We start from the raw sequence: 12319 nt of genomic DNA on the forward strand, positions 1-12319 counted from the left end.
TGAGGATTACATGCACTCTAGAATTATGTTGATTAGTAATTAGCTAAAACCAGATGGGGAATCATGCTACCTCCCCAGGAAGTTAATGCAAACTAGTTACAGTATTTATATCTAATTGAGACTCCCCTGCTAAAATATGTTCTAAATAAACCTTCAGGACTGGAATTATCTTCACATTTCAGTTAAAAATAGGCAAGATCAAATATTGGATTTGAAATGATACAATAAAATACGCTTTAAATGTTACTCTAAAGGCAGTTCAAGGGGCCTCCATACTCACCAGATGATCACTGTTGGTTTCTTGTCCTTATTTTATTTGTTTCAATTTGTAATACGTTGCTGTAACTGCCAGAAATCAAAAATACAGCCCCAGGAAAGTATTGAACCAGTAGCTGCTCCTCACTCCGGAACCTAAAAATATTCGAAGATGAATTCAAGATTCGACCAATACCCACCTTACCACACACACCGCATCAGCCCTTGTCATGTACCTCACTCCCCAAAAACCTGGTAAAGAGATGGGCCTTGCAGAGAACCCTAATGGTCAACAGACTGGGGCTATTTTCAACCAAGTTGAAGGCAGTAGATTCCAAGGTTGAGGTGCTCTCAGAGAAAATGCCTGCTGGCAGCCCCCTTCTCTTGTAGACTGAGGGGGCTCCAGCACAAACACCTGAGATTGCTATATAAATGAATGGTAGAACCTGCATTAGAAGGAATATCTCCAACATCTCTACTGTGGTCCTTAATAGAAGAGACATTAAAGTTATGTTATCCCTAACAGACAGTGAACTTGCTAATTGATATAACTTCTACTCTGCCCCTGAGGCCAGTGCTGGTGCTAGCCCATTGGGGCTCTAAGCAGGAATATTTTGGGCCCCTCCACACACAACCACATACTAATAATTAATGGTGGGGGGCTTGAGCTGCTTGGGGCCCTAAGCAATTGCTTAGTCTGTTTATGCCTAGCGCCGGCTTGGCCTGAAGTCCAGGATAAATTGGAATAAGATCTCATGCACTGCACATTATTTTATACAATTATTTCTATTTGACAGTCTATGATAAAGAAAACAATCAGAATGATCCTGAAGACTCCGTGGATAATACTAGACATTATCAGTGTACCAAGAAACACTTTGAAGAGAAGAAAAGTGAGTCATCATCTTTGGTATCATCCATTGAAGATGAGCAGAAACCTCTCTTCTCTGAAATAATCAATTACCAATCAATGATAGGAAAAACTACAGGGCTGGACTTCGAAGAAGTGGTGCGTGCAACAGAAAGGATCCATATTGACAAAAGAAGCCATTCTTGCAGAGGTAATCTATTCCATGTTGCTATTTTGTAAAGATGGCCTATTCATTTTTGCTCTGATGATCAGTGGGAGAGAAATAAACCTCTTCAGAATGCTTCCATTGACAAATAATACATTAATTTACCTTTTAAGGGTTTCATGAAACATTGACAAAATAATCTTCTTTTATGTCAAATGTGGAATGTTCAGAGAATTATTTCCCTTGAGAGGCACTACGGTTTGGTAGCCTGGGAATGAGATTGGAATCCAGGAGCTCTTAAATTTTAGTCTAGGCTTTGCAAATGACTTCCTGAATCATCTTGGACAAGTCATTTAAGCCAACATTTTCATTTCATTTCATAATGTTGGATGCCTCTATTTTTTGGATGCCTAAAATAAATGGGCACCTTTGAAAAGCTGGGCCTTACTGTCTGTGGATTAAATTTTACCTTAGTTAATGATGGCTTTCACTATTGTAAACAAAGCCAGAGGATTTACAGTTGTGGTGAGTCCATCAGATGGAGGTTGGAGTGAAAAAAGTTTACTGCCCATCATGCTACAGTGTTGGGTGGCAGTACAAAACCCTAGATAGAAAGCTAGATAGGGATACTAAATATGAGTTTCACAAACCCAGTCTAGTTAAAGGGGATAAATAAATATTTCATTTAGAAAATGTTGAAAAAACATTTTGATTTTTTTTTTCCAAAAAATGTTGAGGTTTGTTTTTGACTTAAATGATTTGGTGAAATTGACATGAATTCATGAAATATTTTGATGTCATCAAATTTCCATTTTTTGCACACACACAAAAAAAGTTTTGCTCATAAACTTTTACCAGCTTAACCCATTTTCTTCATATTTTATACTATTGAACATGTAAAATAGTGTTGAAGCAATGCATAACAATGAGATTGAAAGACATGTTATCTAGTTCTGTAATATTACTTAAGTTAAAATGATGAAATATCACACAGGAACACATCTTGACTTCAGTGGGAAATTTGCTTGAGTAAGAAGAGCAGAATTTGGTTCTTAATATATGGCATATGGTTTACAGTGATTAAGCAATCTCAGTTAACTTAATATGGAATGAGTGTTTTATATCATCTTATCAAACATTCTTTTGTCTTTCTTTAAAGGCTTAATTTTCTGTGATAGGATGAACTAATGAAAAGTCTATTTATACAACATTAAAGGTTTTGTTGCTGAAGATGCATTTACAGTTGCTTCTGTTTTAAAGGACTACTTCTATGTTTAGTGCTTATTGCTTTTTTCCTCAACAATTTATTTCCTGGTACAATAAATTTTGCCACACAAATTCAGGATCAACTTTAGGTTTCTAAGATATTATTTTAAATTATTCTAAAAACTAATCCAGCAGAACAACATATTTTGATAGTCCAAAGGCCAAGCTATGTGACATCTGGTCTTCTCAGGGTAAGGTTAAATGCTGATATAAACGTGTTTTGTACATATTGCTGTTTGAAAGCTTACCTTGCCCCTGCCGGTAGCCAGAAATGTGTCCTTGCAGCTATAGCAACGTTTTCCAAGGCAACCTAGTGCAGATTTTACTCTGAGCTAAATTTAGCAAGTCTAAAGGGTGTGCATTTTGATTAAGACCATATACAAGCCAACATTTTGAGGGGGTGAATGGGTGTCTTTGTAATCCTGCATTTTTAGTGGTGTATTTGAAAGCTGATCACCTTTCTTATAGCTTCTATAAAAAGTCAGATTGGTTTTGATTGGTTTTAAATTAAATTCTCATACCTGATATCAATTACAAATTGATTTTATGTTCTCTAAAGGCAGTTGTAAATCTAATCTGACTCAACAAGTATAAATCTTGTAAATATACATATAAATGAACTTCTATATAAGCTTCCATAACTCATTACCATTACAAAAGATATATTTTTAGCCTAGTCCTTATTTTATTTTTTGTTTTAAATGTTAGCAGTTAATGTACTGTCCATGAAAGGAAGGGATTATTAACCTTGAATTGGATAGGGTGGGACAGGCAGTCTAAATGTTGCCAGTGTAATCCTGACCTGCAGCACTCATTTTATTTCAACCCTGAGCCTCTCTTAACAGCACATGGATAGCTTCTATGTAGCTGCTGCTCCCCCTTCCCCCTCCCTCCTCCCCACTGCAGAACAATCCCATTTTCCACTCTTTGGGGCCTCCCATGGCCTTTATTCAGGTCATAGGATTTCATCCTTGAACTGTTTAGATTAACCAGGCCATATATTTATTAATTTAGTTCACAGCTTGAGAACAATCCTCCATTCTTCCAAGGCCATGCTGAGTAGTAATGTTTTGACTGTCTCCTGGCCATGGCTTTTGTGGCTGTTCATACATGTGGGACTACCTAAGAAGATGCACAGAACAAGGGGAGTGACTTATCCCTTGAAGGATATGTCTAGATTAAAGTTTATTATGGTCCTGTTTTGAATTCAGGTTAATTGGCAGTTGCATTGTAAACATTAATCTAGATACTCCACAAACATTTATTCCAGGACACAAACAACTGACATTCAACCCAGGGCTGACCAAGAGACACCAAGACCAGGTACAGGAAAATATGTGATTTTAGTGGGTGATTTATATGTAAAATCTAAGGGATTTTACAGAGCAGTAAAGAAGAAGTGTAAACAAACAGCATTTATTGTTTACATTTCATTCCTGATAGTCATTGTCTATAATCAATGAGTTGCTTTTCCAATATCCTGCAAACATTCTACAAACAGATATGGATTAAGATTATGCTGGGTCTGAATCTGTCAGAATTTTGCTCTCTGCCCCTCTCAGAAAGCTCTCCAGTTTCCTCAGAAAACTGTAAATTGTACCATGCATGCTAGCTGAGTCAAAATTACACAATTCTCACCCATTCCCTTTCCCGTGGGGCCATGTAGTGAGTGGTCAGAGAAGCTGAATGGGCCACCATGGAGCCAAGGTGAAATCTCCTCCTCCTTCAGCCCTATTCATACTATCAGGTGCCTATTACATCCTATGACATTCACAGACTCACTATAGCCCTAGGAAACCCTGGGACCCCTCAGATCCCAAAGATCCATTAATCCAATAAAGCTCATCTCCCCCTTCTCTTACTAAAAGGAGAGGAAGAACTCCTCCTCCTTTTTGGTTTATGTGGTGAGAACTCCCCTTCCTGATTCAATCTACTTTAACCACTGTATATAACTTTGGGAGGGACTTCCTTTCTTTACTATGGAATATGCTCCCATCTGGTAAAAGGATTAGCTGGGGGCATTTGGACAGGTCTCTTTGGTGTCCTCCAGAGGCCCTTCTTTCTTATAGGTAAGTCTCTAGCTGTTATGATTGCAAAGAAAACCTTGAAAATGTGAAATGAGTGTAACTGATGAGGATGGAGTCATCTGCCTGGGTTTGAAGAGAGTGAACTAGTAGCTCTGAGAAGTGATGTGCCTCACCCTTTTCAATGGGTGCTAACATTAATGTCAGTTATAATTCTTTAAATGTCAACATTGTTGATGATTACACTGCCGATCAAAGTATGTACAAAGGGAGAGGGAGTATATGATGATGCTCTACCCCAGCATTTCCCAAAGACTGTGCATAAAGGGTGCACCAATAACTGCTGGGGCAAGCATGGAAGATGTACAGACTAAGATGTTGGCCTTTAACAACATAAGAAGGAATTGCAGGTCAGAGCTGTGATTGGTTTAATTTACCTTACCTGAAGAGGGAGGGCTTAACTTTCAAAGGTTTGCGAAACACTGGTTTATGTTCACTTGACTGAACACTCCTAAAAATCAAGTGTAGAGACTGTAGCTCTAACTCAGTCATGCCATACATTCCATTAGTGTCTATTCTTAGTGCATCTGTACGTTTATACTTCAAGAGATTTGTTTTTTGGCAGACATCAGTGATAAAAGAAACTGGGAGTGGGAAAACACTAAGGGGCACCAGGACGTCTCCAGACAGTCAGCATTACCTCATGTTACATGGGGCATCTGTGAAACTGAAAGTGAGCTGACCTATGGGGAAGTGGAGCACCGGCTAGATTTACTTCAAGAACAACTCAACAGGTAAAAGCAATTATGTGACAGGATCAGATTGGGTTGATAACAACACCATTGATATCAATGGAGCCACAAGGATGAATTTGGTGGGAGATTTTCATAAGCACCTAAATTAATCTAAGTCACTTAGGGCCAGATTTTTTTTAAAGTATTAAGGCTCCTAACAATGCAGATAGGTGCATAGCAGAAATCGGAAAAGTGGCGAGGCACCCAGCTGCATCTTTAAGTACCGAAATACAAATCTGGCCCTTAAGCCCTTTGAAAATCCTATCCTGGGATGGGTAGGTGCAGGTTTTTGACTCTCTCCGTCAACCGTCTTTCCCCTGAACTTTTCCTCTAAAAGCAGTTCCTGGCTTTCTACACACAGTTCCTGTCCCCAGAAAATGGGAGGTGCTATGCTTTCCTGGGGGTGTACTGAGCGAACCAGCTCTCTTCCTTGCAGAAGCAGCATTTGTATGATAGGCATCTTCACTTTTTGATGAGTAAACCTCCTTCTGCAGCTGTCTCTATAATAAACAGCCATGGGAGTATCACAAGTGCAAAACACACGTACTACAATAGAAAACAGTCATTTTCTTTGTCAAAAAATGCATGTGTAAGTTACGTTTGCTAATACATCTCATCTTCCTTCTCCCCCTCCCTATTGGTGTCTAACATATATAGTTGGTGGCTAAACAGAATAGCTTATGGAATCTTAAAAATATGGTGAAAGTATTCTGATCAGTCATATACTATAATTTATACTATAATTTACCATGTAATTTCAGTTCATTTTAAGTTGGCCTGTGCTCGGGTCTTTGGCTTTTTATTATTTTCCCCAGAATTCCATTATTCTCAACATTTTTGCCATGACAATTACACAATTTAACTCCAAATTTACCATGACACAAATTCAGCCTTAATTATACTTTAGTACATCTTCATTGGCACACTGTATTGTACATTTTAACAAGCAATTGAAAGTGAGTGTAAGGACGTCTTGCCCCCTTTGCATTCTGTGAACCAATCAAACTTCAGTATTCTCATTTCTAGTGACATACTATATGCTACAAGATACATGTTTTAACATGTAGGTTGAAATTCCTATAAATCATGAATGAAGTAGAACTATGTAGGTATTTATCTACCTATCTAATCTAACTAGGCACTTACTGGGCTCCCATCACAGCATTTGAGGACATAATAATGTCTTGCTTATTATTCTTTCCTTTTCTTGAAATCCTAAATGTATCTAGAGCTATTGCTCGGTGCTGGTATTAGGGTTATTGATGCCATAGACAAAGATTTTGCGGCAGGGAGTTTTCTGATGAACTGCTGAGATTTTAGTTTTATTTATTTCTTTTTCTGGATTTTATCCACATCCCACTTCATTTATTAATTCTTTTGGTGCTTTTTAAGGTACCTTTGTGCCTCCTGGATTCTGGACCTGGCTAGTCCCTGGCACAGGTCAGATCAGCTGCAAGGGAACTATTCTAATTTATGCAAGCTTTGAACAACTATTCTGGTGACCCAGAAAAGTCAGAAAAGTCAGAGAGCAATGTGCCCTGGGCACACCTCCCTGCCTCCTCCTACCCTCAGCCGTGTCCCTGATATGATGCTAAACTGGGGGTACATGGTGGACTGGTATAGGGTTTTATACAAGCTGGAGAAGCCCAGTGATCACCTATCACTCTCTTTCTGCTGCTTTTATGCCCAGCCATAATATGGCTGGTTTTTAAGGGTTTGTTTGTTTGTTTGTTTGTTTGTTTGTTTGTTTGTTTGTTTGTTTGTTTGGCTGTTTTTTGTGGGGTGGTGTTAAATGGTCAAGTGAGAAAGAATGAAGAGTAGAAGAAATTAGAACTCTCTGATTTGGAGTGGAGGGGAACTGAAAGGAGGGCCATTCTAAAGGCAGGGGGGAGCAGGGGCAGAGAGGTACGAGAGGGCAAAATTATCAGCCAAGTTCTCAAATTCTTGCACATCTTCTATTCAAAAAGGAGTTCTGACAGTTTTAGCAGACATGCTCTTTGGATGGTGCTGCTGCTGCAGCAGTTTGTCCCTGTGGTATCGGCAGGATGCTTACTCTGAGGTCAATATTGCCATATTGGCAATCAGCACACAACGTAAGGGAGCTGAGCAGAGGATGAATAGGACATGAATGGGTATAACCCCAGGGCTTGAGCTGTGTATTAGGTTGCTTTTATAAAAGCTGATGCCACAGAATCTATGGCAACAACAGCTGACCTATGGCAATGTTTCCTTTAATATCTACGTGAGGAGCAAAGGCATCTTCAGTGTCCATTAGGGGACAGAGATCAGGTGCAAGTTTAGGGCTTAGTGCACAGCAAAAATCTGCTAGAGCAGGAGCAATTCGGCTGCTGCAGAGCTGTAGTTGGGACGCTCACAACACTGAGGGCTGTTGACATAAAAATTTGTTTACAGTGAAAATGATTCTGTCAGGAGCTGAGTTCCAATACAGGAGGATTTATATCCAGATTACAATCTGTTATAACACATTGTGTGGTCTCCTAGCAGCTGGGGAGGCACGATAGGCATTACCCATTGCTGAGTCTGTTAATTATGTTGGCAAGACAACTCAAAAATCATTTCAGTGCCATGGCAATGGAAGTGTGGAGAAGATAAGCAGGCTCAAATGTTGTGACTTACACCAAGGTTTATTTAAACTTTCAGGATTCATGCACCAGATCATGAAGAGTTAGTCAATCAGTCAAACAATCAATAAATATACCACTTTTGAACATCAGCTATGTCGAGTTTAGTTCTGAATTTTGAACACAGTTTCAGATCAGTTCTTCCCACCCACCCCCCGAATCCTACTTTAAATTCTAATAATTCACCATGCACCTAAAGGGATGACTGTTTTCAAGACCTTTACTTAAAACAACTGGGAAAACATAAATTATGTTGTGTTGTACCCCCTTAGAAGTAGCTTTGGGACTGTCAGAGTTTTCTGTTGCTTTAGAAATCCTGGACCAGACCCTCAGCCTGTATAAATCAATACAGCTCCAGTTAAATCAATGGGGGCTATGCCAGTTTACGTCAGCTGAGAATCTGGCCCCCAATATTCATATTTATTGCAAACAGAAATGATAGTAATGTATTATTCTTAAATTAAACTCTTAACTAAGGTCTGGAGCAAACATTAGAATGTATATTCTGTATGAGAGCGTGAGCTGCTAGCCCTGGAATGGCTCAGTGCTCCCCCTTCTGTTCTTTCCTATTCAAAACATGATAATACTGTTACACATAATGGCTTGCTTTGTTAATAAGCTGCAGATCCCTCTTGAATGCATTTGTAATCGGTGTGTTAAAACATAATCATCCATGACCATGTGTTAATTGATTTCATATTACTTCCCTAGGCTTGAATCCCAAATGACTGCTGACATTCAAACCATCCTGCAGCTTCTGCAGAGGCAGTCAACACTCATTCCACCTGCATATAGTATAGTGACTGCAAGTGCAGAATATCAACAGCCAGCTATCCGGGTGATGCAAAGCCTTCATCCTGTAGTATCTATTAAAACAGATAGAAGCTTCAGTCCTTCATCACAGGTATGGATGTGCCCAGAATCAGCTATAGTGATTGATTAACATTGTTACCTATTGCTGGAAGACTGAGCATTTGTTCTGTAGTTTTCTGAACAGGAAATTGTAACTTGGCCAAATGTCTCCACAGGATTCATCTAGTTATATTATTTTGGAAGTGAATCTCTAGAGGTCAAATTTCCTGCTGTGTAGAAGCCAAATATAGGTCTCAAAGCTACAATTGTAGTCATCATCATGCATTTAGCAATGGTTGTGGACCCCACAGAAAAATATAGAGGAAGAGGGGAATAAGAGGCAGGCCCAAGTCACAAAAGGGTAGATTGTGGTTAGCCCGGCAGGGGAGCATGTGGAAGGACTCAAGAAATTTCCAGTCATGACCCAAGGCTTGCCTTGAGACACATCTTGCTTGCACCGGCCATGCAGAAACTCAACTGATGCATCACGGAGTATATGCTGCCTAAGTGGGTGCGGGAGGATTACACTCCCTCAGCACTCCTGGAGGTAAAGTGCATGTGCCAGAGAGTTGCCACCAGGACATCTCTGCACACTTTCTATCACAGGCTCTGACTTAAAAGATACAGAATAACCCAGTGTTTGGATCTGTATCCAGATCCACATTGCCCCAGAGTTAGGAATTTGATACAGTCCCAGATTTTGATTCTGAACTGCCCCAGATTTCAGAGATGTTCAGAGACCCAGGAGCTCAGCGTTGGCCCATCTCAAGACAGTTCAGTCTCTGACTGAAAATTTTTGTAAGATATAGAGCCAGGAACAACTAGCCTGAGGAAGAAGAGTGGGATTTCCTGGTTTATCCTCCAAATAAGTCCTGGGCAGAATTGCATTAGACTACAATTAATTGAACACAGTATTTAGTGAAAATGGTTGATTTCTCTGCTCATGTTTCAGATTTGGTTTGCAAAGAATGGTTTGGGGTTGGGAGGGGTTTTTTGGATTTTGTTCATTTTCAGTAGAAACAGGAGTATCCATGAGACTGTTTTAAATATATTGTCACCTTATTTCTTTTCCTTTCTTTCAGTGTCCTGAATTTCTAGACCTTGAAAAATCGAAACTTAAATCCAAAGAATCCCTCTCAAGTGGAGTGCATCTTAACACGGCCTCAGAAGACAATTTGGCTTCTTTTTTAGAACAAGAACATGACCAGTCTTTAGAGTTTCACCCACAGCATTATAAAACTTATCTTCATTCCATTAGGCATCCTTCCTTGCCAGATTCTTCCCTAAACACTATAGGAATCTTGGGTCTTCATAGGCATGTTTCTGATCCTGGTCTTCCTGGGAAATAATCCTTTTATACTATTACTTCACATAAAATGTAAGTGCTTTCAATGGCTGTTTTCCTTTTTTTTTTTTTTTTTGTATTTAAATCCTCTATACTTGACTCAGGGGCTACAAGGATATACCATTATATGCAAAAGTACTGTATATTTTCCTAAATTTGAAGCGTGTAAGGTAAAGTTGAGCAGTTACGATGTATATATATATATATATATATAAACTGTATGTTCCAAATGTAAAACTGCCAGCATTCTCAAGGCACCTTATATTTTTTAATTTTTTTAAAACACATGCATGTTCTGAAATTACAATTTATGTTGCATGGAAATTACCATTTACTGCTTTCACTGAAATGGTACTTTCTTGTGGATAAGCCTTCAAAGCAAATAAGAGACCAGGTGATGATGATAATCCACACGGTCGTAACTCATACTTCGCTGAGCTCTTTTAGTTCAAACCGAAACCTTCTTCCAACTCACATTTGAAAAGATACAATTATCCTTCTTGTACTGAGCATTTTACAGTCAATAGCCATCATTCTGCTGCTTAGAGAAAGAATAAGAGAACAATGTCTACCAGGTTCTAAAACATTAAGATATAGTACAGAAAGCAGCCGCTTCAAAGCAAATTGAAGTAGGTCACTATTTTAACAGGCAGAACAACAGTACTACACAATGGGAAAGTATTGTCACTGATTGCATCTTCAAGACCATGCTAACTGAATAATTTATCGGATTTTTATTTAGGATTTTTATTTTTATCCTCATCATGACTAAAAGGTTGGCTGTCATAAACAGGCAGGTAGTTCTCATCTGTCACCCAAACATAATCAAATGCAATAAATATAATTTCTATGTAATACAGAAGACTGTGTTCCTTTTGTTCAGTGCAAACTACTAACAAGCTGTATAATTCAAATATTTTACAAGTTTTCTTTTTATAATTATCAAAATTGTTGTTTGTGATATCTCTTTTTACCTACTGGTCCCTCCATAGAGAGCTAGTGAATATATATATATATATATATATATATATATACACACACATACATATCTATGTGCATATGTGTGTGCATACATATATACGTATATGTAATATATATGTATATACATACAAATATGTGTGTATATAGCTACACATGTATGTGAGTATAGATATATGTATATATACATATGTACATATGTAAAATCACTTTAAAGTACAGTTGTAAACTTTCTTATTACAAAACAAGTAATCTTGTGTCCACAGCTGACTACACTAGAATAAATTGAGTTAAGGTCCATAGGCTTTAAATACAGTATGTACTGTATATGCATAATGCTTTGTCAATACTTAGATTTAATTTTATTAAAATATTATACTGCTTCAAATATTGTGTTTGTTTTAGGAATAACTGACCTTTTTTATTCCTGTTTTTAAATATCTAAAGGTGGTCATGTGATTTTCTAATCTTAAACGAAGCTTTAAAGTAGAAATCCCCTTGGAGGGGAACTCTGCTGAGTTCTGAAAAAGCAGAGACACAGGCAAGTTAATGGGTGGGCATATATAATTTAAACTATAACCAAACTGAAACGTAGGCTCTAGAAATGCTAAGGACCCCTCACATGTACAAGCACTGGTTCTGGCAGGTCAGAGTTTATAGTAGTGTCCTCACAGATTTTGTATCTTGATTCATGGCAGCTTTAATCATAACTAGCCAGTAGATAAACACAAGAGACCCTATTCTCCTCCCCTTATGCCATTGGGTTAGTCATGATTTTATTTGTGTGTACAGAAATCAAATTTAACTTACTAATTTACACTATTGCAAGTGAGAAGAGAATCAGGCCCTTGGCACATGGGATCTGATTCTCTTCTTGTTCACTCTAGTTTCACATCAGCAGTGAAAGAACGCAACCCTGAAAGGTGTGGGGCATCCTCAACTCCCACGGTAGTCAGGAGGTGGGGTGGTGGTTTCACACATCCCATGACTGGACCCTAAGTGAGCTCAGAATCAGACCCATTAGCATTCTCTGCTCAGAATCACTGAAACGAAACAGAGATGCTGAACAATCAGTAAATATTGTCTACCTTCACCTTTTTGTGCTGTAAGAGTTCATTGTTTCTGTTTTATCTTAATGAGGCAACCA

The 12319-nt window shown here is 38.5% G+C and overlaps 1 protein-coding gene across 1 annotated transcript in view; it reads left to right on the forward strand.

The window, feature by feature from the left end:
* KCNH7 (potassium voltage-gated channel subfamily H member 7) overlaps positions 1 to 11548 on the forward strand; it is a 333075-nt gene extending 321527 nt beyond the window's left edge. Inside the window, exons 13-16 of the mRNA XM_054043274.1 lie at positions 1053 to 1316; positions 5187 to 5355; positions 8709 to 8901; positions 9932 to 11548. Coding sequence (XP_053899249.1) covers positions 1053 to 1316; positions 5187 to 5355; positions 8709 to 8901; positions 9932 to 10198 — 893 coding nt within the window. The 3' untranslated portion in view covers positions 10199 to 11548. The remainder of the gene's footprint in view (positions 1 to 1052; positions 1317 to 5186; positions 5356 to 8708; positions 8902 to 9931) is intronic.
* Positions 11549 to 12319: the final 771 nt, after the last annotated feature.

This window comes from Malaclemys terrapin, chromosome 11 (assembly GCF_027887155.1).
Source record: "Malaclemys terrapin pileata isolate rMalTer1 chromosome 11, rMalTer1.hap1, whole genome shotgun sequence".
Lineage (NCBI taxonomy): Eukaryota > Metazoa > Chordata > Testudines > Emydidae > Malaclemys > Malaclemys terrapin.